The sequence below is a fragment of the Petromyzon marinus genome, unplaced genomic scaffold, assembly GCF_048934315.1.
Source record: "Petromyzon marinus isolate PM22_M1 ecotype Great Lakes invasive population unplaced genomic scaffold, UKy_Petmar_22M1.pri1.0 PM_G_Scaffold_11, whole genome shotgun sequence".
Lineage (NCBI taxonomy): Eukaryota > Metazoa > Chordata > Hyperoartia > Petromyzontiformes > Petromyzontidae > Petromyzon > Petromyzon marinus.
Window position 1 is genome coordinate 3,892,405 of NW_027422662.1, and position 26,667 is coordinate 3,919,071.

General features: G+C 60.1%; 1 protein-coding gene across 1 annotated transcript in view; it reads left to right on the plus strand.

The window, feature by feature from the left end:
* LOC142908938 (protocadherin Fat 1-like) overlaps positions 1–18,312 on the plus strand; it is a 31,794-nt gene extending 13,482 nt beyond the window's left edge. The window contains exons 7-18 of the mRNA XM_076059611.1: positions 166–471; positions 588–804; positions 3,011–3,150; positions 3,783–4,079; positions 9,009–9,219; positions 9,489–13,214; positions 14,091–14,477; positions 14,707–14,909; positions 15,605–15,758; positions 15,886–16,128; positions 16,948–17,337; positions 17,460–18,312. Of these exons, the coding sequence (XP_075915726.1) occupies positions 166–471; positions 588–804; positions 3,011–3,150; positions 3,783–4,079; positions 9,009–9,219; positions 9,489–13,214; positions 14,091–14,477; positions 14,707–14,909; positions 15,605–15,758; positions 15,886–16,128; positions 16,948–17,337; positions 17,460–17,665 (6,480 nt within the window). The 3' untranslated portion in view covers positions 17,666–18,312. The remainder of the gene's footprint in view (positions 1–165; positions 472–587; positions 805–3,010; positions 3,151–3,782; positions 4,080–9,008; positions 9,220–9,488; positions 13,215–14,090; positions 14,478–14,706; positions 14,910–15,604; positions 15,759–15,885; positions 16,129–16,947; positions 17,338–17,459) is intronic.
* The last annotated feature ends 8,355 nt before the right edge of the window (positions 18,313–26,667 follow it).

Sequence of the window (26,667 nt, forward strand, 5' to 3'; positions counted from 1 at the left end):
TGGCACCTGGGTGTGCCCCGTGACCTCCTGCCAGCGGACGTTCGACACGTGGCCTCGACGTGCACATGGCCTGGCACAAGCGTCGTGGTGCCGTCACGGCCACTTAGTGGAGGTCGTTGTTGTTGTTGCGCGTGTGTCTGCGTGCGTCCCGCCCGCCGGCGCCAGGTGTCCATCGTGGACGGCGGCGTGCCCCCGCGTGAAGCGAGGGTGGCGGTGACGCTGAGCGTCTCCGACGAGAACGACAACGCCCCGCGCTTCCGCAGGAACCTCACGCGCGTTTACGTGGTGGCGGCGAAGGAGCCGACGGTGGTGGCCATCGCCCGCGTCTACGCCGCCGACGCCGACTGGGGCAACAACGGCATGCTGTTGTACACCGTCCGCGGGTGGCAACACAATTACTATTCCGATGAGCACGGAGTCGTCTACAGCCGGAGCGACTTGCACCGTGCGGGGACATCCCACTCCATCCTGGTACTGGGCACACTCCCCTCGCGGTCCTCCCCCCTCATCCTCACGGACACGCTTCACAATGTTGACCCCCCACCGTGAAGCAGAACTCGCCGATCTCGCCGTTGCCCGCCCCGCAGATCGAAGCCAGAGACTCGGGGCAACCGCCGACCTTGCCGTCGACGGCCGTCATACACGTGGAGTGGATCGCCGCTCCCCGGCCGCCGGAGACGCCCGCGGCCTTCGGCCTGAGCCGGCACGCGGTCACCGTGTCGGAGACGGCCGCCGTGGGCTCCGTGGTGATCGCGCTGCCCACGCAGAGCACGGCGGGGAGCCTCCTCTGGTTCAGCATCACAGGTCACGTGGTGCCACCACACACATTCCACATCCCACCCCACATCATGATGGTGTGTTAATGGTGACATCATGATGATGGGTTAACGGTGACATCATGATGATGGGTTAACGGTGACCTCATGATGGTGTGTTAACGGTGACCTCATGATGATGTGTTAATGGTGACCTCATGATGATGGGTTAACGGTGACCTCATGATGGTGTGTTAACGGTGACCTCATGATGGTGTGTTAATGGTGACGATGATGGTGTGTTAATGGTGACCTCATGATGATGAATTAATGGTGACCTCATGATGATGTGTTAACGGTGACCTCATGATGGTGTGTTAATGGTGACGATGATGATGTGTTAATGGTGACCTCATGATGATGGGTTAATGGTGACATCATGATGATGTGTTAACGGTGACGATGATGATGTGTTAATGGTGACCTCATGATGTGTTAATGGTGATATCATGATGGTGTGTTAACGGTGACGATGATGATGTGTTAACGGTGACATGATGGTGTGTTAATGGTGACGATGATGATGGGTTAATGGTGACGATGATGTGTTAGCGTTGACCTCACGATGGTGTGTTAACGGTGACATCATGATGGTGTGTTAATGGTGACCTCATGATGATGTGTTAATGGTGACCTCACGATGATGGGTTAACGGTGACATGATGATGGGTTAACGGTGACATGATGATGGTGTGTTAATGGTGACGATGATGATGGGTTAACGGTGACGATGATGGTGTGTTAATGGTGACAATGATGATGTGTTAACGGTGACGATGATGGTGTGTTAATGGTGACGATGATGATGGGTTAACGGTGACGATGATGTGTTAACGGTGACGATGATGATGATGTGTTAACGGTGACATCATGATGGTGTGTTAATGGTGACATCACGATGATGGCTTAATGGTGACCTCACGATGATGGGTTAATGGTGACGATGATGGTGTGTTAATGGTGACCTCACAATGATGGGTTAACGGTGACATCACGATGGTGTGTTAACAGTCACATGATGATGGTGTGTTAATGGTGACCTCATGATGATGGGTTAACGGTGACCTCACGATGATGGGTTAACGGTGATATCATGATGGTGTGTTAACGGTGACGATGATGATGTGTTAATGGTGACCTCACGATGATGGGTTAACAGTGACATGATGATGGGTTAATGGTGACATCATGATGGTGTGTTAACGGTGACATCATGATGATGGGTTAACGGTGACATGATGGTGTGTTAACGGTGACATCATGATGGTGTGTTAATGGTGACGATGATGGGTTAACGGTGACATGATGATGGTGTGTTAACGGTGACAATGATGGTGTGTTAACGGTGACATCATGATGGTGTGTTAATGGTGACGATGATGGTGTGTTAACGGTGACATGATGGTGTGTTAATGGTGACGATGATGATGGGTTAATGGTGACGATGATGTGTTAGCGGTGACCTCACGATGGTGTGTTAACGGTGACATCATGATGGTGTGTTAATGGTGACCTCACGATGATGGGTTAACGGTGACATGATGATGGTGTGTTAATGGTGACGATGATGATGTGTTAACGGTGACGATGATGGTGTGTTAATGGTGACAATGATGATGTGTTAACGGTGATGATGATGGTGTGTTAATGGTGACGATGATGATGGGTTAACGGTGACGATGATGTGTTAACGGTGACAATGATGGTGTGTTAACGGTGACATCATGATGGTGTGTTAATGGTGACGATGATGGTGTGTTAACGGTGACATCATGATGGTGTGTTAATGGTGACATCACGATGATGGCTTAATGGTGACCTCACGATGATGGGTTAACGGTGACATCACGATGATGGGTTAACGGTGATATCATGATGGTGTGTTAATGGTGACGATGATGATGTGTTAACGGTGACGATGATGATGTGTTAATGGTGACCTCACGATGATGGGTTAACAGTGACATGATGATGGGTTAATGGTGACATCATGATGGTGTGTTAATGGTGACATCATGATGGTGTGTTAACGGTGACATGATGATGATGGGTTAACGGTGACATGATGGTGTGTTAACGGTGACATCATGATGGTGTGTTAATGGTGACGATGATGGTGTGTTAACGGTGACATGATGATGGTGTGTTAACGGTGACGATGATGATGACGTTAGGGGGGCGCCGCGTGTTGACAGGCGGTGACGTGGAGCACAGCTTCCACGTGACGGAGCACAGCGGCGTTGTGGAGGTGGCCAAGCCGCTGGATGCCGAGCGGTGCTCCTCCTACCGGCTCACCGTGACGCTCACCGACGGGACCAACGCTTCAACCACCCTGGTGGGCGGGCACGCGTGTCTGTGTGTGTGTCTGTGTGCGTGTCTGTGTGTGTCTGTGTGTGTCTGTGTGTGTCTTTGTGTGTGTCTGTGTGCGTGTCTGTGTGCGTGTCTGTGTTTGTGTGTCTGTGTGTGTGTCTGTGTGTGTGTCTGTGTGTGTGTGTCTGTGTGTCTGTGTGTGCGTGTCTGTGTGTGTGTCTGTGTGTCTGTGTGTGTGTCTGTGTGTCTGTGTGTGTGTCTGTGTGTCTGTGTGTGTGTCTGTGTGTGTGTGTCTGTGTCTGTGTGTGTCTGTGTGTGTCTGTGTGTGTCTGTCTCTGTGTCTGTGTGTGTGTCTGTGTGTGTGTCTGTGCGTGTCTGTGTCTGTGTGTGTCTGTGTGCATGTCTGTGTGTGTGTCTGTGTGTGTCTGTGTGTGTCTGTGTGTGTGTGTCTGTGTGCGTGTCTGTCTGTCTGTCGCACAAGGTGGGCGTGACGAGGCCGTCAGGGCGACGCGGTGACGTCACGAGGCCGGGGGTTGCCGCGGTGGCCGCGTGAGACGTGCCGGGTGCATCGGCACCTCTTGCCAATTCCTCCTCACCACCACCACCACCGCCACCCGCATCACCACTTTACTCACCCCCCCCCCCCCCCCCCGCTAGGTGGTGGTGACGGTGCAGGACGTGAACGACCACCGGCCCCGCTTCTCCCGTGACCTCTATGAGGCGACCGTCACCGAGGACGCCTCTCCCGGCGCCTCCCGGATCCTGCGGCTGGAGGCGACCGACGCCGACGCCGGCGCCGCCGCCGCCCGGCTCTCCTTCTTCCTCGTCGGCGTGGGCGGCGGCGACGCCGTGGAGGGCCGGCGTCTGTTCCGCGTAGACCCCGTCACCGGCGAGGTCACCGTCGCCGAGAGGCTGGACCGAGAGGCCAAGTGGAGCCACGTACTCACCGTCATGGTGAGTACGTGGCTCCACGCCGGGTGTGCGCGTGTGTACGTGTGTGTGTACGTGTGTGTACGTGTGTGTGTGTACGTGTGTGTACGTGCGCACATGTGTGTGTGTACGTGTGTGTGTACGTGTGTGTACGTGTGTGTGTACGTGTGTGTGCGTGTGTGTACATGTGCACGTGTGTGTACGTGTGTGTGTGTACGTGTGTGTACGTGTGTGTGTGTACGTGTGTGTACGTGTGTGTGTGTCCGTTGAACTTCGTCCGCAACTGTACGTAGCCAACTGCTGATCGAAGGCGACGATGATGACGACGACGACGCCGTGACCACCGTCTTGCGTGGTGACCACAGTGTGCGGTGTACTTCATAGTAATGCGTATAGTGTAGTTTGTCACGTAAACAAGCCGTGTAACTAAATCGCCACATTTTGTTTGGGTGACACAAAACCTTGCCGACCGGCCGTGTCAGGCGGCGGTGGCACAGTCGGATGACGACACGTTGCACGCGACCAGCACGTCCCTCCACCGAGAATGGCGTCTGCCGCGAAAGCCTCCTGTCCGGGGGCGTTCGGAGCGAGCGCTCCGCTCAGCCCTCTCTCTCTTCACTCTCTCACTCTCTCTCACTCTCTATCTCACTCTCACCCTCTCACTCTCTCACTCTCTCACTCTCTCTCTCACTCTCTCACTCTCTCTCTCTCTCTCACTCTCTCACTCTCTCTCTCACTCTCTCTCTCTCACTCTCTCACTCTCTCTCTCACTCTCTCACTCTCTCGCTCTCTCGCTCTCTCACTCTCTCTCACTCTCTCGCTCTCTCACTCTCTCACTCACTCTCACTATCACTCACTCACTCTCACACTCTCTCACTCTCACACTCTCTCTCTCTCTCTGCGCATGCGTGGAGGAGGCTGCGTCCAGGTGAAGTTCCGCGCTGCTCACCTGGATCAATGGGGGCCTGATTTTCCATAAATTAGGCCAAGCCTGAGAGAGGTTACAATGGGGAGTTTAAACATCGCTCTTCCCCTCGTTTTGTAATGGTTTATTCCCTTTGATTTCTTCTTTATTTTTGCTCACTGAGTCGTCCCGGAAAATTTATTCCGAGCGGCTCGTGGGCTGAACAGAGAACGGCAACAACGACGACAACAACAACAACGACGACGACAACAACAGCGAACACGTGCGCAGGTGTGGCTGCTGCCGACCACCACCATGGTGCAGCGCACCGCGCTGGAGACTCTCACGAGGAGGAACGGTTTCGCCACCTTTCCGCCGTCCGGGATCGCCGTCGTCGCCGCCGCGGTGGCCGCGACGACGTCGGCTATGCCGGCGTCGTCGCGGCCCAGCGGCAGAGCGGAGGGGTCACGGTGTACGTGGCGGAGGAGGCGATGGCGGCGCGCCTGGTGGAGACGGGGCTCACCGTGGGTGAGCTTCACCTGCGGTGCGCCCCGCTCGCCACGCCCGCCGTCAGGGTGGCGCTCTCGGGCACGCCGCCCTTTCTGAGCGGCGCCGACCTGCTGCGGGACCTCCAACGCTACGGGACGGCGGTGTCGAAAGTCACGCTGCTGCCTCTACAAACGAGGGACCCCGGGTCGGCGCACGTATTGTCGCTTCAGCGCCAGGTTTTTATGGTCCTGAAGGACGGCAACACGGACTTAGACATTAACTTTAAGTACACGGTGCAGGGCCACGTGTACACAGTACACGCATCCACGGCGGGGATGCGTTGTTCCGGGTGCGGATGCAGCGGCCACGCCCGGAGGAACTGCCCGAACAGGGCGAGCGAGTCCGCCGCGCGTGCTGCTCCGCCCGCAACGGGGCGGGCGGAGCAGCAGCAGACACAGCAGCAGCGGCCGCAGCAACAGCACCGCCATCAACTACAACAAGAAGAACACCAAAATCAACAACAGCAGCAGCAGCAGGGAGGGCAGCGGGGTGATCTCGCCGTCCTGGCAGCTGACTGCGGGGCACGGACGACCGAGGACGAGGGAGACGTTTTCGTCCGCCCGTCCGCCCCTCCCTGGCGGAGGAAGCGGAGGGCAAGGAGCGACCCCGCGTCAGCGGGATGCGTCGGGGCCCCCGCGATGCGGACGGTGGTCGCCGGCGACCACAGCGAGCCAGAGGACCGCACGGAAGCGGCGACGGGGAGCGACGGCGAACCCGGGCCGCGGGACGGGATGAGCAACGACGGCGGACTCCACCTGCCGGACGACGTCGCGGTAGCAGAGCGACCGTCGGAGCCGGACCCAGCCTTGGCCGCTCCGGAATTGCAGACCAACAACAACAACAACCGCCATTCACCACTAAGTGGCGGTGATGTCACCACGACGCTTGTGCCAGGCTATGTGCACACTGAGGCCACGTGAAGTGTCGAACGCCCGCTGGCAGGAGGTCACGGGGCAGACCCAGGTGCCACGGGTCGACTGACTGAGATGACTGGCTGATGCACCACCTGTGCCCCCTACTGTGCCAACCTGCTGTGCTTTAGCCACCCGGCGCTCCGCTCGTTGTTGTGAGCGTCGTTCCTCCGCCCTCCGTTGTTGTTGGAGGGCGACTGCCTCCAACTGCCCAGTAGCGTCCTTCATGAGCCTCCTCCACAGAGGCCAATCTTGACACCGCTGGTACCAGTCATCGGCAAGTCCACTCAGCTCCACGTCCTCCTGTAACACATCACTCCATCTCTTCTCTAGCCCGTGCCGCGCCCGTTTAGCCCCCTCAATCCGGCCGAACAAAATCTGTTTCGGCATGCGGTGGCTGGGCATGCGGGCTACATGACCCAGCCATCGCAGCCTTGCCCGCCGGAGGAGCTCACCGATGGGACCTTTCCTAGATCTTTCAAGGATTTGTGAGCTCCTCACACAATCCAGTCTGGTTAAACCCAGGATGGATCGTAAGCAGGCCAGCCTAAATGTTTCCAACCGGCGAAGATGTTCCATTAGGGGGGTCCATGTTTCGCAAGCGTAGAGAAGGGTGGGAATGACCGTGGCCAAGAAGACCTGAGGCTTAGTGCGGAGCGACAGACCAGGTAGCTTCCACACAGCGTTACGCAACCGATGAAAAGATATTGCCGCTCGACTGATGTGGAGTGAGACCTCTGCTGTTAAACTGGAGCCGGTCATAAGCACACTGCCCAGGTATGAGAAACTCTCCACTCTCTCCACAACTGCCCCATCACCGATTGGGAGTTGTGGGGGTGTAGTGTCCGATGGTACAAAATACCCAGGCAGGTGCTTAGTTTTGGTGGGGCTGATGGTAAGGCCCCACCTCTTAGTGGCACGCTCCAGTCTCAGCAGCAGCGTCTCCAACTCCTCCTCTGAATGAGCAGCTATTACCAAATCATCAGCATACATAACGTGGTTGAGCAATAGGGAGCCATCCCTTGACCGCGCCCGGGCATCGATCAGCCTCCCTTTATATCTGTACCATATGGAGATTCCCCCGGTACAGCTATTGAAGGCTTCACGACCACCACCACCATCACCTTCACCGGCGCCGCCGTGCCTGACGGTGCCGCGGCGCTCGAGGGTGCCGTGACACCTGACGGTGCCGCGGCGCACGCGAGAGACGAGCAGCCCGCCTCCCCGTCTGACGGGGCGATGGCTGCTGGACCCGCGGAGGTACACCACCCCAAGCCCAAGAAAAACCCGGCTCGGGGTGGCCTGACACGAGAGGCGGCCGCCAAGCCCCAAGAGAACATACAAGGCGACTGTAAAAACAACAGCAACGAAAATAACGACAACAACAACACCTACAGGGACGACGGGTGGTTAAGGTCCAACGTTGTTGAGAACACAAGTGAAACGAGCCGCCCGCGAGTCCGGAGGGGGATAGAGTACAACCCAGGGGCCATCATTGACTATGTACGACACCCCTTCAAGGGGCGCGCGGGCACCTTCAGAGAGCAATTCCCCGACGCGCTGGCCTTCATGCAGGCCGCGCGACCACTTTGCAAGGATCCGCAAAGGTAAGTCTGCAGCCGGAAGGAGGCCGACAAGGTGGAGGCTCTAGTACGGAAGGCAGAGAGGAGGTATTCCTCCCAGCTAAAGGGCCCCCCCCTGCGGCCACCGCCAACACCAACACCTAGCGTTGTGGCCTCGGGATTTAAAAGGGCAAGGTGCGCGATGACGCGCGCGGACTCGAAATGGTTTCCTCTGCGCACGCGATCACCAGAGGCTGGCGGTGGACCGTGAGCCACCTAAGCTGGCGGTGGCCACGCCAGGAGGTGTGCTGTGCGTGCCTCGTGTGCAGCACGTCCACTGAGGCGGTCTGTATACCTACCTGCATTGGCGGCGATCAGCTGCGTCATTTGGATGTGCACGCGGTGACACGTGCGGACCGATTTTGATTTGGTTTTGGTGGTTGGGTTCACCCGTACCGTGGGGGGGGCGGCGCGTGGTTCGCACTTTGGACCAGGTTTTTTTCCCGCTTCTGTGTCATTGCAGAACGGTGTTGTTTTTCGATATGTGCGCTTGTGTTGACGGTGACGAGGTTGTTGCCTGTGGCTGGTGTCGATGGTCTTGCGCGCAATGACGCGCACGGACATTGTTGGCTTTTTTATTGGCGACTCTCGCAATGGAGCACCGGAACCGTCCAGGGCATTTGCTGCTGGACAATAAAGTTTATTTAAAAGTCAAAGTCTCTCACTCTCTCTCTCTCACTCTCTCTCTCTCACTCTCTCTCACTCTCTCACTCTCTCGCTCACTCTCTCACTCTCTCTCACTCTCTCACTCACTCACCCTCTCTCACTCTCTCTCACTCTCTCTCTCACTTTCTCTCACTCACTTTCTCTCTCTCACACTCTCACTCTCTCTCTCACTCACTCTCTCTCTCTCACTCTCTCTCACTCTCTCTCACTCTCTCTCTCACTCTCTCTCTTACTCTCTCTCTCTCACTCTCTCACTCACTCTCTCACTCTCTCACTCTCTTTCTCTCACCCGCGCGAGCAGGTGCAGGACGGCGGGGTCCCCGTGAGGCGAGCGTACGCCACGCTGGCGGTGAGCGTCAACGATGCCAACGACCACGCGCCCCGCTTCACCGGCGGCCCCTACGAGGCCCGCGTGGCCGAGTCGGCGGCCGTGGGCTCCGCCGTGGTGCGCGTCACGGCGACGGACCGCGACGACGGCCCCAACGCCGACGTCAGATATAGCATCAGATACGGTGACCGCCGCTTCCGCCGCCGCTCCCGCCACCCCTCCCAACCGCCCCGGGGGGGGGGGGGAGTTTCTGCACAGGGGCACGTTTCCAGCGTCGTGGTTTCTCCGTCGCGTCCCTCTCCCCGAGCAAGTCGCGAGCCGCGGGTCCAACTCGGATCGCTCGGGAGCCGACGGGCGCCGCGGTTTCCCCCGCGTCGTTTGCCCTCGGCGTCTCCCTCCGGATTCGGTGACGTGAACTCGCGCCCGTCCCGCTCCTCCGAATTCTCCCGGCAGGAAACGTGGGGAATTCCTTCGCCGTCCACCGCGCGCTGGGCGTCGTCTTCGTGGCGAGGAAGCTGAACGGCTCCGCGGTGGAGGCCTACGAGCTGACGGTGAGGGCGGTGGACCGGGGGCGCCCGCGCCGCGTCACGAATGCCACCGTCCGCGTCGTCGTCGTCGCCGCCGACGCCGACGCCCCCCCCAAATTCGCCTCCGGAGGCGGCGGCGGCGGCTACTCGGCAGAGGTCGCCGAAGGGGCCGCGCCCGGGAGCTTCGTGCTCGCGGTGAGCGCCTCTGGCCGGTCGACGGTCGCCTACGAAATACGGGAGGGCGATCCCGAAGGCGCCTTCGACATCCACCCGACGTCCGGGGTCGTTGCCGCCAAACGGCCGCTGGACCGCGAGCGGACGCCGTCGTTCCAGCTGACGGTGCGGGCCACAGACGCGGCGGGCCTCTCGACGGACGCGTCGGTGACGATCCTCGTGCTCGACGAGAACGACAACGGGCCCGTCTTCGACCGCCCTCGCTACCGCGGGGCCGTCGGCGAGGAGGCGGCGGCGGGGACCCCGGTGCTGGACCTGGACGGCGTCCCGCTCGTCGTCAGGGCCGCCGACGCGGACGACGGCGAGGGGCGCGCGACGGTCGCCTACGGGATCGTCGAGTTCGGAGCCAGGAAGTACTTCTCCGTCGACCCGCGCACCGGGGCCATCAGGGTCGCCAGGGCCCTCGACCGCGAGACGACGGCCGAGTTCCGCTTCCGGGTGACCGCCTCGGACGGCGGCAGCCCGAGGATGTCCGCCGAAGCTCCGGCCAAGGTGACGGTCGCCGTGCTGGACGCCAACGACTGCCCGCCGGCGTTCTCGACGGCCGCGTACGAGACGACGCTGACCGTGCCGACCCGCGCCGGCGTCCGCCTGCTGACCCTGGCGGCCTCCGACCCGGACGTCGGTGCCACGCTGACCTACCGCGTCGCCTCGGGAAACGTCGGCGGCGCGTTCGCCGTGGACGCGCGCACCGGGGACGTCGAGGTGCGAAACGCCTCCCTCCTCGCCACCGGCTACGACCTCGGGGTCGAGGTGTCCGACGGGAAATTTCGGAGCGCCGCGCGGGTGAAGGTCTCCGTGCGGGCGTTCGGCGGCAGGCTGCGGGTTCCGCCAAAGATCTCGGCGCGCATCCCCGAGAACGGCGCGGCGGGCGCCGTCGTGGCCGCGGTCGTCGCGACGGGGGGGGACCTCAACGAGCCGCTCGTCTTCGACCTGCTCGACCCGAGCGGCGCGTTCCGGATGAGGCCGACGGCGGGCGTCCTGGAGACGGCCGGCGTCGCGTTCGACAGGGAGGAGCGCGATCACTACGAGCTGCTGGTGGAGGTGAGGGGCGGCTCGCGGGCGCGCCCGAGCGTCGCTCGCACCGTGGTCGAGGTGGCCGTCGAAGACGTCAACGACAACACCCCGGCGTTCGTCGGCCTGCCGTACCGCGCCGTTGTCGGGGCGGCGGCGGCGCCGGGGAGCGCCGTGCTCACCGTGGCGGCCCTCGACCGGGACGTCGGCGAGAACGCCAGGGTGAGGTACTCGTTGAGGGACGACCGCGACGGCCGCTTTCGCGTCCGCCCTTCCGGCGGCGAGATCTTGCTGAGGACGAGCTTCGCCCCGGGCGCGTCGGGCAAGGACTTCGTCATGACCGTGGTGGCGACGGACTGCGGGACTCCTCCGCTGTCGTCTGCGGTCGGCATCACGGTCACGGTGCTCGACGAGGACGCGCCGGCGTTCGAGAGCCTCTCCCACGTCGCGTGGGTGCCCGAGGACGTCGGGCCGCCCGCGCCGATCGCTCACGTCCGCGCGGCGGGTCCCGAGGGCCTGCCGCTCGTTTTCTCCATCGTCGACGGCGACCCCTTCGACCAGTTCTCCGTCGACTTTGGCACGGGCGTCGTGAGCGTTGTCGGCTCGCTGGACCGCGAGACGCGGGCCAACTACCGCCTCGCGGTGCGGGCCGCCTCCCCGGCGACGGGCCTGCATGCCGACGTGAGCCTAGACGTCGTCGTCGGGGACGTCAACGACAACCGGCCGCTCTTCGCGCGGGGCGCCTACGCCGCCACGCTGTCCGAATCCGCGCCCCCGGGGACCTCCGTCGTCCGGGTGAGCGCCGTCGATGCCGACGCCGGCCCCAACGGGGCGCTCCGCTACGAGATCGTGGACGACGGGGAGAAGGGCGGCGAGGGATTCTACGTGGACCCGGACGGCGGGCTGGTCGTGACCACGGCGCCCCTGGACCACGAGCGGAGCAGGCTCCATCGTTTCTCGGTGCGGGCGACGGACGGCGGCTCCCCTCCCCTCGCCTCCGACGTCACGGTGACCGTCGCCGTCGAGGACGCGAACGACAACGCGCCGGTGTTCGAGCGGCCGCTGTACGAGGCGTCCGTGAGCCGGCTGTCTTGGCCCGGGCACTTCGTGGCCGCGCCGAGGGCGTTGGACGCCGACGCGTCGGACGCCTACCGGCTGCGGTACGCCATCGTCTCCGGCGACGACGACCCAGCGAGCTTCGCCATCGATGCCGAGACGGGCGTCGTCTCCGTCGCCATCCCGCTTGAGCGGAAGAAGCCGGCCGCCTGCTACCGCCTCCGAGTCTCGGCCACGGACGGCGCGTTCGTCGGCGACGCCACGCTGGCGGTCGACGTGCGGCCCACCAACCGGCACGCCCCCGCCTTCGAGCGGGCCGAGTACGCGGCGGAGATTCCCGAAAACTCCGTGGCGGGGACCCCGGTGGCCTCGGTGCGGGCCACGGACGCCGACGCGGGCGCGTTCGGGCGAGCGTCGTACTCCATCGCGAACCGGTTCGCCCGCGAGCGCTTCACCATCGACGGGAGCGGGCGGATCTTCGCGAGGGCGCCCCTCGACAGGGAGGACCCCTCGCAGAGGGCCGTGGACGTCCGCGTCGTGGCCCGGGACGGCGGAGGCAGGGCGGCCTTCGCCACGGTCAGGGTCGTCGCCACGGACGAGAACGACAACGCGCCCCGGTTCGTCGCCGCCGAGTACTCCGGCGGAGTGCCGGCGAGCGCCGCGAAGGGGACCACGGTCCTGCGGGTCGCCGCCACGGACCGCGACGAGGGGAGCAACGCGGCCGTCGTCTACTCGCTCCGGAAGGGGTGGGAGCCGGACGCCTCCGAGGACGTCCTGGAGGTGGAGCCCCTGACGGGCCGCGTCATCACCAAGGGCGGCCTCGCCGGCCTGGAGGGCTCGCGGCTGTCGTTCTTCGTCGTGGCGGAGGACGGCGGCGGGCGCGCCACCGCCGTCCCCGCGTCCGTCGCCGTGCTGCCCGCCGGCACGGCGGCGCCGGCCTTCGCCCAGGCGGCCTACGAGCTGACGGTCGCAGAGGACGTGCGGGCGGGGAGCGAGGTTGGCGCGGTGGCGGCCGCGCTCGCAGGCGACGAGGCGGCCGCGTACGCCGCAGTGCCTGGCGGCGGCGGCGGGGTGGCGGATGACGGCGCCGGGGGCGGCGCATTCGCGGTGGTCGCCGGCGACGGGCGGATCGTGGTGGCGAGGGCGCTCGACCGCGAGGCCGCGGGGAGCCACCGCTTCGAGGTGAGGGCCACGTGGCGGCGGGGCGGAGCCGACGTCACGGCGCAGGTCCCGGTGACGGTGCGTGTGGAGGACGTGGAGGACGAAGCGCCCGTGTTCGAGTCGAGCGTCTACGAGGCCACCGTGTTGGAGAACCTGCCAGGCGGGGTGCTGCTCGTTCAAGTGAGAGGTAACGCAACCGTGTGCGGCGCTGGGCTCACTCGGTCAACAAACGCGTCTTTGTGTGGGTATCTGTGTGGTGTGTCTATGGGTTTCTGAGCGAGTAGTCTATGGGTCACACAGATAGCTCCAAATGGTAGGGGCTGCCACTCTTCGGTAACCAATTTAACCAATTTACTGGGAAAATATCACGGCGGGAGGAAGTGTCCGCAGGGACGAGGCCTGGAAACAGCAGGGCAGGTGGGGGACCCCGCCTGACGCTGTTGACGCAGCGGCGTGCTCTCCCCTGGCGGTGTCGATTGCGCGTGCCGCTGGTTCTCTGCGATGCTGGCTCGGTCGATGCTTGGCGCTTTCCGCCCTTTCTCGACGTTGATGGCTTGACATTGCAGAACTCTTTGGTGACTGATCGACCTCGGTGGCTGGCCGTCGTCTTCGCTAGTTGGTCGCCGTCTTCTGCCGCCGGTAGCTGTGATGACGATGTATGGCTCGTGTCTCTCTTCTTATGCCAAATTTCTTCCTCTGCCGCCTTCTCACCAAGGATCGGAACTTCCTTTGATTTCACTCTGTGCTGTGGGGGGGGGGGGGGGGGGTGGGGGGTTGGTTGTACGTGTGTCCGTGTGTTCTGATTTATTAAGCCATCTGTCTGTTCAGTCTCACCCTGGTTTGATTCTTTTATGGCTTATCTCCGTCCCTCGGTTGTGTGTGAGAAACTGTTGCTGTGAGGGGAGGGAGGGGTGTTCACCTCACCCCATCTGGCCTCCAAGCGACACCATGATTGATAAAAAAAAAATATTGGCAAAATCATTCTTAATATCAATTTGGAAAAAAGGCCTATATACAACACCCCCCCCCCCTCCCCCCATCCTCCCCCTGACCCGTCCCTCAGCGACGGACCGAGACGGCGGTGCCCAGCCGGTGTACAACCTGGTCGAGCCGCGCGAGAGCGGCGACGCCGGAGAAGCGGAGCCGCTCTTCATGGTGGACGCCCGCAGCGGCTGGGTGAGCACGCTGAGCCGGCTGGACTGCGAGGCCCGTGACAGGCACCACCTCCTCGTCAAGGCTTTCGACCCGGCACGCCCCGAGCGCCCGCCGGCCGTCGCCAAGGTGCTCGTCATCGTGAGCGATGCCAACGACCACCCCCCGCGGTTCTCGGCCTCGGTGATCGACGTCCGAGTGCCGGAGGACGCCGCGCCCGGCCTGGCGTTGGCTGTCGTCCAGGCGGACGACGCGGACGCCGCGCCGGAAAACCGGGATCTTACGTACCACCTGACAGGTAGTGTGCAGTAGTGTATAGTGTAGTCTACTAGTACGCCACTACACCTGTTGTGTTGGAGTGAACCCACCACCGCATTCACAGTTGGTCGCGGAAGCCTCTGCATTAAACCGACTCTCGTCATCATACTCTCGCCATCATACTCTCTTCATCACACTCTCTTCGTCACACTCTCCGTCTCGACGGCGAGCGACGTCCGCGTCCCACCCCCCGTCCACGCTGGCCACAGGTGGCGACCCGCTGGGCCACTTCTCCCTCGGCCCCGTCAAGAGGGGGGGCGAGTGGACGCTGCGCCTGGAGCGGCCGCTCGACCGGGAGGAGCAGGAACGCCACCACGTGCTGGTGATGGCCACCGACGGCACCTTGGTGAGGACGGTCGTCGTGGCCGTCACCGTGCTGGACGTCAACGACAACGGCCCCGTGTGTGACAAGGTATCCGTAACCGTAGACTCGCCACACAGGCTCACAGACTCGTCATACCCTACCACACCACCGTACTGCTGTAACGCCATGAACACACGGTATACTTACCTGCACTGGTGGACAGACGCCAGTAGGGGGTGGTATGTGGGCCACCGGGGTTCCCAAGACCCCAATAAGGGGGCTGTGGGAATATTCTAATATCCCCTGGAACACTCTGGAAGGAAGGCGTGGCCAGGGGCAGAGAGGGCGTGGCCAGGGGTGGAGAGGGTGTGGCCAGGGGCGGAGAGGGCGTGGCCAGGGGCGGAGTATAAAAGCCGGACCCCTGAATGGGTTCCGCAGTTCTCAAGTTGAAGACTGGAGACCGGGCTTAGAGTAGGACCCTGGGAACCCCCAGACCCACTGTCCTTGTAAGGGCCGGGGCTGTGAGGGAAAGTGGTCGGACCCAAGGACCTTGGCCGGGTTGAGTCAAAGTAGCCTCCCCCTAGGGCCCCTAGCCGCAGGGCTGAGAGTGTACGTGGTCCCAGTCGATAGGACACGATAGCCCGGAGGCCACACCTCCCCAGATGGCGGGCGTAAGGGGCCGTCACCCCCTTTGTGTTAGAGGCCCTGTGCTATAGTTACTGTTAAATAAGTGTCGCCTCGACTACCGGCTCTCCCTCACCTTTGGGCTCACTGCACTACCGCTGTGCCCCACGGTGCCCCAGCTGTGGTACAACGTCACCGTGCGGGAGGACGTCGCCCCACAAGTCTTCCTGCTGAGGGTTTCAGCCCGTGACTCCGATTCCGGCTCTAACGGAACCATCGGGTACTCGCTGCACGGTGCCGGAGCGAATCTCTTCCGCTTGGACCCCGTCAGCGGTAACGCTCATCGCGCTCTCTCCATCGCGCTCTCGCAGCCGTCGGGGTTGTGATCAAATTTCACGTCCACCTCCTGTGTAGCGGGCGAGGTGGTTAACGTCTTTCTCGTCGGCGTGGCCCCGCGTAGGGGAGCTCTTCACGCTGGCGCCGCTGGACCGCGAGGCCGCCCCGGCCCACGCGCTCGCCGTGGCCGCGACCGACGGCGGCGGCCGCTCCTGCCGGGCGGAGGTCCTCGTGAGGGTGGAGGACGTGAACGACTCGGCCCCGCGCTTCCTTACGGGGTCGCCCCCCCGCGCCGTCGCCCTGCGCCTGAGCCACGCCAGTGTAGGGACGGCGGTGACGAGCGCGCGCGCCGTCGACGCCGACCTGGGTACGACGGTGGCGACGTACACACGCGCCCGCGCGTGACTTTGAGTGTGTATGTGCGCGTGTGTGTGTACATTATGGGTAGCGGTTAGCGCGCAGCGCTACGAACCTGGCGAACATCGCCACTCGAGAGACAAAGGCGGCCGGGCGTGGTGCTGGCCACCCACCCCCTCGTGTGCCACGGTGCCGGCCTTCATAGGTGCTGCTCTCTTACAGCACTTGCCCCTACAGCCTGAGGCTACACATGGGATCTTTGGCAATCTAGACATGTTCTTATCGGTGAGTTCCGGCAGGCAAGACTGCGTTGGCTCGGTCGTGTAGCCCGCATGGCCCAGCCACCGCAAGCCCAAGCAGCTCCTGTTTGGCCGGATATAGGGGGCTGAACGGGCGCGGCACGGGCTAGAGAAGAGATGAAGTGATGTGGTACAGGAGGATGTGGAGCTGAGTGGACTTGCCGATGACCGGTACCAGCGGTGTCAAGATCGGCCTCTGTGGAGGAGGCTCGTGAAGGACGCTACTGGGCAGTTGGAGGCAGTCGCCCTCCAACAACAATGGAGGGCGGAGGAGCGACACTCACAACAACGAGCGGAGCGCCGGGTGGCTAAAGCAAAGTCGGGGGCACAGGTGGTGCATCGGCCACTCGTCTCGGTCAGTGAACCCGTGGCACCTGCTGGGTCTGCCCCGTGACCTCCTGCCAGCGGGCGTTCGACACTCCACGTGTCCCCAACGTGCACCTGGCCTGGCACAAGCGCCGTGGTGACGTCGCCGCCACTCGGTGGCGAACGGCCGTTGTTGTTGTTGTTGTTGTCGCCGTGTATTGTAGGCCCCCACCGCAAGGTGACTCACTCTCTGCTGAACTCTGCCGGCGACCGCTTCGCCATCGACGGCCGCTCGGGTGTCATCACCGTCAAGCGTCCGCTGGAGAGCCGCGACGTCTACAGCCTCATGGTGCTCGCCCACAGCGGCGGCGGAGCCTCGGCGACGGCGTCCTCCACCGCGGTGATTTCCGTGTCCCTGCACGACAACAATGAGCGCGGCGTCGCCGCCGCCCCGGCGTTCCGGCGGCTGGCCTACCGCGCCACCGTGCCGGAAGACGCGGCGCCGGGCACCGCGGTCATCGCCGTGGCGGCCGTCCTCGGCGGGGGGGGCGCGGTGAGCTACGGCGTCGCCGGCGGCAACGAGCTCGGGGCCTTCGACGTCGACCGGAGGCTCGGTGAGAGACGCGGCGCAGGGCGCAGGCGGCGGTCCCCTCGGGCCGTGGGGGGGGTCCCCCCGTCCGTGTGTCTCCGTCTCTCCGTCTCACAGACGTGCGTCGCGTGTGCCGCGTGTGCCCAGGCGTAATACGCGTCGCGGCGAAGGCCCTGGACTACGAGAAGCGCCGCCACCACTACCTGACGGTGTGGGCGGCCGCCGCCAGCGACGACGACAACGACGACGCCGCCGGAGGGGCGGCGACTTCGCCGAGCGCCGTCACCGTGGTGACCGTGGACGTCACCGACGTCGACGACGACGCGTCCGCGGTTCCCCCAATGGGCTCGTGAAGCGCCGTCGTCGGGGAGGACGCCCTGCCTGGCGACGCCGTCGTCGGGGAGGTGGTGGCGTTGACCCGTAACGACGCGGTTACGTTGTCGCTAGACCGTCGGCAAATTTACATTTCAACGGGATCATTTGGCCAAACGGTCATCGTCCCTCGTGGTCGTCATCGGCAGCTGGCAGCTAGCAGCAGCAGCAGCTCAGCGAGCGGGGGGGGGGTCTTCACCTGCTGACCGTCAAAATGCACCGTTGCTTTTGTTTTGCACGAGCAGGATTTAAATTCGCGAACTCTTCCCGTTGCCGAGCCGCTCACCGTCACGCCCAGCCGCCTGCGGGGCTACCGTGGGGTGCCAGGACGCGGCGACATCATGGTGACCATGGTGGCTGGTAGTGTTCGTTGTTCAGTTGAAGAAGCCGTCTCCCTACTGTGTTTGTGCTGCGCCGTTGAAGCCGCCTCCTTCGCCGTTTCGGCATCCGTTGAGTGGAGCGGCAACGACAGCAGGGAGGAGATGCTGCGTCCTCGCCACAGCTGGCGTGTGGGCGGCGAGTCCACGTTCGACTGATGGTGCCCCCCTCTCTCCTGTTTGTTTGGTTTAGACCCTCGCCCCCTTCAAAGTTGCGTTCGAATAAAAGAAACCACGCGGTTTGAAATGGCGTTGTGTTGTGCGGTGGCCCTATATACTCGCACACGCACAGACTCGCACGCACGCACACAGGCAAACGTACATACTCGCACGCACACACACACACACGCGCTCTGTGTGGTCACCACCTGGCTAGCTACACCAGTCACGTGGTGCCTAGTGTAGTCAGCCTGGTGGTCACCACCTGGCTAACTACACCAGTCACGTGGTAACTAGTGTAGTGAGCCTGGTGGTCACCACCTGGCTAGCTACACCAGTCACGTGGTAACTAGTGTAACTAGCCTGGTGGTCACCACCTGGCTAGATATACTAGTCACGTGGTAACTAGTGTAGCTAGCCTGGTGGTCACGACACACTCCACGGGGTTCCAAGCAAGTTCCCACGGGGTTCCAAGCAACTTCCCAGGGGTTCCCAAGCAACTTCCCACGGGGTTCCAAGCAACTTCCCACGGGGTTCCAAGCAACTTCCCACGGGGTTCCAAGCAACTTCCCACGGGGTTCCAAGAAAGTTCCCACGGGGTTCCAAGAAAGTTCCCACGGGGTTCCAAGAAAGTTCCCACGGGGTCCCAAGCAAGTTCCCACGGGGTCCCAAGCAAGTTCCCACGGGGTCCCAAGCAAGTTCCCAGGGGTTCCAAGCAACTTCCCACGGGGCCCCAAGCAAGTTCCCACGGGGTCCCAAGCAACTTCCCGCGGGGCTCCCTCCACAGCCGACTGCTGCCCCGTGCTGCCTCCTCGTGGCCAGCGTGGGATCAGCCAATCACGGCCGGCCACGAGGAGCCCCGCAGCCACCTCCAGCCCCGGCGCTGTTCCCCGACTCCTCCTGTGACCCCGTGACCCCCTGACCCCGTGACCCCTCCGCTCCACCCAATGCTATCAGTAGCAGCCACCACCACCACCCGCTATCAGCAGCAGCCACCACCACCACCCGCTATCAGCAGCAGCCACCACCACCACCCGCTATCAGCAGCAGCCACCACCACCACCACCCACTAGCAGCAGCCCTCACCACCACCACCACCCACTAGCAGCAGCAGCCACCACCACCCACTATCAGCAGTAGCAGCCCTCACCACCACCACCACCCACTATCAGCAGTAGCCACCACCACCACCCGCTATCAGCAGCCCTCACCACCACCACCACCACCCGCTATCAGCAGCCTTCACCACCACCACCATCACCCGCTATCAGCAGCCCTCACCACCACCCGCTATCAGCAGCCCTCACCACCACCACCATCACCCGCTATCAGCAGCCTTCACCACCACCACCCACTAGCAGCAGCCCTCACCACCACCATCACCTGCTATCAGCAGCCTTCACCACCACCACCCGCTAGCAGCAGCCCTCACCACCACCACCACCACCCGCTAGCAGCAGCCACCACCACAACCACCCACTATCAGTAGTAGCAGCCCTCACCACCACCACCACCTATTATCAGCAGCAGCCACCACCACCACCACCCGCTAGCAGCAGCAGCCACCTCCACCACCCGCTATCAGCAGTAGCAGCAGCCACCACCACCCACTATCAGCAGCCACCACCACCCGCTATCAGCAGTAGCAGCAGCAGCCCCAGGTTAATGTCGCTCTATGTAGCTTGAGTCGGCCACACCCCTTGTCAGCATGCGAGCTCGCATGCTGACACGGGGTCTGTATGCGTCTGCGGGTTATATGCGGGAAAATACGGTGCTCATATTACAGGAATACACACGCTTCTCTTTTTACGCATTTAGACCTGAGGGCTAAGGTAGTTTACCTCACTTAATTTTTTAATTAAATATCATGAGTTTAATAAAAAATAAACGTTGTAATTACTGTCCGGATCTGCGCACCTTCTTCATACGTAAATGGAATTGTAAATCACGAGGCGGGTAGAACTCGTAACAGCCTTTATTATAAATCACTGTGGAACGTCAATCTCAGTGGAGTGCTAATACAACTCACATGATAACCACCACCACCATCATAACCACCACCACCATCATGACCACCACCATCATAACCACCACCACCATCATAACCACCACCACCATCATAACCACCACCACCATCATAACCACCACCATAACCACCACCACCATAACCACCACCACCACCATCATGACCACCACCACCATCATAACCACCACCACCACCATCATAACCACCACCACCATAACCACCACCATCATCATAACCACCACCACCATCATAACCACCACCATAACCACCACCACCATGATAACCACCACCACCATCATCATAACCACCACCATCATAACCACCACCACCATAACCACCACCACCATCATAACCACCATCACCATCATAACCACCACCACCATCATGACCACCACCACCATCATAACCACCACCATCATAACCACCACCATCATAACCACCATCACCACCATAACCACCACCACCATCATGACCACCACCACCATCATAACCACCACCACCATAACCACCACCACCATCATAACCACCACCACCATCATAACCACCACCACCATCATAACCACCACCACCATCATCACTACCATCATAACCACCACCACCATCATAACTACCACCACCACCATCATAACCACCATCATCACCACCACCGCCATCATAACCACCACCACCATCATAACCACCACCACCATAACCACCACCATAACCACCACCATCATAACCACCACCACCATAACCACCACCACCATCATAACCACCATCACCATAACCACCACCACCACCATAACCACCATCATCACCACCACCACCATCATCACCACCATCATCACCACCACCACAGAGCTGTGCCGAGCGGTTCACTTGTGCGGCGATGTTGAAGGAGCGGTCGAGTGCGGCGACGTCGTTACAGACGAGGGCGTATTTCAGGACGGCTCGTAGAAGCAGCAGCGGCGGCGGCGGCCGTGGTCGTCCCCGTCGCCACAATCACCAACACCGTCGTCACCGTCGCCGCCGCCGCCGCCACCGCCACCAGGGATGCGTGGGCACCGACGGTGTGAGCGGCGGCGCTTGAGAGCACCGCAACCGGCGGGATGCCGGCGGGGGGTGGCCGGGCGACGGCGCAAACCGGCGGGGAACCACCAGGAGCCCCCCCTCCGCACGTTTGAGGCCGGGTCGACCTAGGGGAGGCCCGGGTGCCGTTCAGATAATCCCCGTCACTGTTACAGCGACGGATGAACTTCGACCTTTGAATTGATGCCGTGGTGCAGGAACGGTGCAGGAGGGGGGAGGAACATGGGGAAGGAGGAGGGTGGGGGTGGTGGTGCAGGTGATGGGGGTTGGACGAGGTGGAGTAGATGGAGGTGCAGGAGGTGGGGTGGATGGAGGTGGAGTAGATGGAGGTGGAGTGGATGGAGGTGCAGGAGGTGGAGTGGATGGAGGTGGAGTGGATGGAGGTGGAGTAGATGGAGGTGGAGTGGATGGAGGTGCAGGAGGTGGAGTGGATGAAGGTGGAGTGGATGGAGGTGAAGTAGATGGAGGTGGAGTGGATGGAGGTGGAGTCGATAGAGGTGCAGGAGGTGGAGTAGATGGAGGTAGAGTAGATGGAGGTGGAGTGGATGGAGGTGGAGTAGATGGAGGTGGAGTGGATGCAGGTGGAGTAGATGCAGGTGGAGTAGATGGAGGTGGAGTAGATGGAGTAAATGGAGGTGCAGTAGATGGAGCTGGAGTAGATGGAGGTGGAGTGGATGGAGGTGGAGTGGATGGAGGTGGAGTGGATGGAGGTGGAGTAGATGGAGGTGGAGTAGATGGAGGTGCAGGAGGTGGAGTAGATGGAGGTGGAGTAGATGCAGGTGGAGTAGATGCAGGTGGAGTAGATGGAGGTGGAGCAGATGGAGGTGGAGCGGATGGAGGTGGAGTAGATGGAGGTGGAGTAGATGGAGGTGGAGTGGATGGAGGTGGAGATGCAGGTGGAGTAGATGCAGGTGGAGCGGATGGAGGTGGAGTAGATGGAGGTGGAGTAGATGCAGGTGGAGTAGATGCAGGTGGAGTAGATGGAGGTGGAGTGGATGGAGGTGGAGTAGATGGAGATGGAGTAGACGCAGGTGGAGTAGATGGAGGTGGAGTAGATGGAGGTGGAGTAGATGGAGGTGGAGCGGATGGAGGTGGAGTGGATGGAGGTGGAGTAGATGGAGGTGCAGGAGGTGGAGTAGATGCAGGTGGAGTAGATGCAGGTGGAGTATATGCAGGTGGAGTAGATGCAGGTGGAGTGGATGCAGGTGGAGTAGATGGAGGTGGAGTAGATGGAGGTGGAGTAGATGTAGGTGGAGTAGATGGAGGTGGAGCGGATGGAGGTTCTGGTGTCTGTACGCCGGTCACCTTGGCGGTGCTGGCTCCCACGTGGGGGTTGGCGGAGCGCGTGTGGATCTCGCGCTTCACCTGCTGCTGCTGCTGCCTCTGCCTGTAAATGTGGAGGCGGAGGTTTGGCCGCTGCTCTAACGACGGCACTACACGCACCTCTATGAGTCTCCGTGAGTCTCTATGCGTCTCTATGTATCTCTATGTATCTCTATGAGTCTCTCTGTATCTCTAAGTCTCTATGTATCTCTACGAGTCTCTATGTATCTCTATGAGTATGTATCTCTATGCATCTCTATGTATCTCCATGAGTCTGTAAGTATATCTATGAGTCTATGTGTCTCTATGCGTCTCTATGTATCTCCATGAGTCTATGTGTCTCTATGAGTCTCTATGCATCTCTAGGTACCATAGAGACTCATAGATACCTAGAGACTCATGGAGATACATAGAGACTCATGGAGATACAGAGACTCCACGCGATCACGGCGATTATCTATGCAACCTCCTGTAGACCAAGTGAGGTAGTCAACATCTCATAGCCACCGTGATGAGACACGCAGACTCCAAATATGCAGCAGCAGACATCGTCAGGATTGGTATCAAACCCACGACCTCCTGTACACCAGGCGAGGTAGTCAACATCTCATAGCCACCGTGATGATGATGACAGACGCAGACTCTAAATATACAGCAGCAGGCATCGTCAGGATTGGTATCAAACCCACGACCTCCTGTACACCAGGCGAGGTAGTCAACATCTCATAGCCACCGTGATGATGATGACAGACGCAGACTCTAAATATACAGCAGCAGACATCGTCAGGGTTGGTATTAAACCCACGACCGCCTGTACACCAGGCGAGGTAGTCAACATCTCATAGCCACCGTGATGATGATGATGACAGACGCAGACTCCAAATATACAGCAGCAGGCATCGTCAGGGTTGGTATCAAACCCACGACCTCCTGTACACCAGGCGAGGTAGTCAACATCTCATAGCCACCGTGGGTCCCATGAGTGTGAGGCGAGTCAAGAGCTGCAAGGCTGAACTTGTCCGTTCATCGACGTGGGATGGATGACGCCTCGCTTGGACGCTCTGTGGACGCTCACCATTCACCGCTCGATGCTCACCGCTCTCCGCAGACTCGCAGAGCGAGCCGATGCCAATTACCGGTTCATTGCGGCCGTGGTGGTGGTGACGGTGGTGGTGGTGGCCGTGGCGACGGTGACGCTGGTGGCCGTGGCGGGGGTGATGGCGTCCGTGGCGACGGCGTTCCTGGCTTCGGTGACGTGCGTCGTCCACGCCGCTTCCTGCTCCAGCCGTCGCCACTTGGCTCGTCGGTTTTGGAACCAACCCTTGACCAGGACCGCAATAACAAAATCATCCAGCGGTGTGCGTGGTGTCTGTGTGTGTCTACATGTGTCTGTGTGTGTCTGTGTGTCTACGTGTGTGTCTACGTGTGTCTGTGTGTCTACGTGTGTCTGTGTGTGTCTGTCTGTGTCTGTCTGTGTCTGTGTGTCTACGTGTCTGTGTGTGTCTGTGTGTCTACGTGTGTCTGTTTCTACGTGTCTGTCTACGTGTGTCTGTGTGTGTCTACGTGTGTCTGTGTGTCTACGTGTTTGTCTACGTGTGTCTGTGTGTGCCTACGTGTGTCTGTGTGTCTACGTGTTTGTCTACGTGTGTCTGTGTGTGTCTACGTGTGTCTCCGTGTGTCTGTGTGTCTACGTGTGTGTCTGTGTGTCTACGTGTCTGTGTGTCTGTGTGTTTGTGTGTCTACGTATCTCCGTGTCTGTGTGTCTACGTGTGTCTGTGTGTGTCTACGTGTGTCTGTGTGTGTCTGCGTGTGTCTGTCTGTGTCTGTGTGTCTACATGTGTCTACGTGTGTCTGTGTGTGTCTACATATGTCTGTGTCTACGTGTGTCTGTGTGTGTCTGTGTGTGTCTACGTGTGTCTGTGTGTCTGTGTGTCTACGTGTCTCCGTGTCTGTGTTTCTACGTGTTTGTCTACGTGTGTCTGTGTGTATCTACGTGTGTCTGTGTGTGCGATGGTCTAGCAACCAGACATGACCACCGTCTCCGGTAAGATCGGTCACTAAAGCCAACGACTACTTCTGCTCCTCCCACCCTAGCGTTGAGATTACCACCACGTGGTTGGTGGGGGGGGGGACTTACCTTGACCTTCCTCACCGAGATGTTGGTGGCAAGAGCGAGCATCAGCTGTCGATGTGGGTCCGGGTAGGGCTCGTCCACGAATGCCTCCTCCAGCCGGGCAAGCTGAGCTGCGCTCCGTCGGGGGTTTAGACCGTTAAAATCTCGTCCCGTCCGGCACATCGTAAAAAAAAATCACGCGGGAGATTTGGTTTAGAGCGCAGGGGCGAGAGTCTCGGTCGCCCGTCGAGTTTGTCAGTGGCCGACGACGAGCAAGATGGGGGGGGGACGCGGGGTGCGGAGGTTGGGAAGGGGTGGTGGGGGAGGGTGGTGATAGGGAGAGGGGTGAGGCGAGGTGGATGGTGGGGGAGGGTGGTGAGGGTGGGTGGTGGAATCAACTGAATCAATTGTGAATTGTCCTCGCCAATTCAGCATCATAATATCCATACTTCAGCAGCGGGAGGGGGAATCCGAAGAGCTGTGAAGCTCTTAGTGCATCACAGATGTCCAGTAGTAGGGGCCATGGGGTAAGAACGTTACAACAGAGACAAATATCCCCCGCCGTGTCGCCTGTGGCAGACTTAGGGGCGAGTGCTGGTAGTGGCGAGTAGCAGCACCCATGAAGGGCGGCACGACACAGCAGAGGGTGGATGGCTCACACCACCACGCCTTAGTCTCCCCGGCGGCAACGTTCACTACATACCGCCGCACCAGGTACTCATTTGAGGCTGAATCGACCTAGGGGATGCCCGTTGACCGGTTCAGACAATCGTCACCCGGTGGCGTTGGTGGCCGTGAGCGGGAATCAAAACCCCGGCTCGCCGGGTCGCTAGTGCAGCGAAGCGCCGAACCGTTACCATGCCACAACAACTACGGCGACGAGGCAGCGACACGCAAACAGGACGGGAGTGCAGCGTGTGTGGCACGGGTGGCCACGTCGCTCAGCGGTAGCAACGTCGCGCCAACGACGGGGTCGGGGAATCGGAATCTTTAAGCCGCGGCGGGAGGAATCCAAAGGGCCGCAAAGTGCTTCGCGCGTCACGGATGTCCAGCTTTTTAAGTGATGAAATTAAATATTTTTTTTGCATTTATATATATACCGGGGACTACCTCTACTTACGAATGAGTCAGGTTCCAGAGATCTGTGTTCGTAAGTCGATTTATCCAACTTTACTCCTCTAGATTTGTACGGCATGTACATCTACATCTGCGGAACGTGAAGAACCAGTGGCATCTACATCTGCAGAACGTGAAGAACCAACATATTTAATTTCATCACAGTACAACTATACATGACACTACTATACACACTACGCTACTATATACTACATTACTATATACACTACACTACGATACACACTACACTACTATATACAACACTACTATACATATTACAATACTATATACACTACTATACACACTACACTACCATAGATACTATACTACTATACACACGACGCTACTATATACATTACTATTTACACTACACTACTATATACACAACATTACTATACATATTACAATATTATAAACACTACTATTCACACTACACGACTATACACACTACACTATACAGGGACTTACCTCTACTTACGAACGAGTTAGGTTCCAGAGGGTCTGTGTTCGTAGATGTAGATGCCACTGGTTGTTCACGTTATGCAGCTGTAGATGTCACTGGTTCTTCACGTTCTGCAGATGTAGATGCCACTGGTTGTAGGAAACATGATGCCTTGAATAAAGGTGTCAGTTTTTGTGCCAGTTAAAAGGGTAAAACCTATTCCTATATCTTGCTACTGGCAAAGGAGGTCTCATAATGTAAATGCTCACTCCGAGCCCTCAATACTCTGATAGTGCGCTGTTTCTGAGTTGTACGCCTTTTGGCGTCTTCTGGTCCAACACCAATGGAGACTAGGCTCT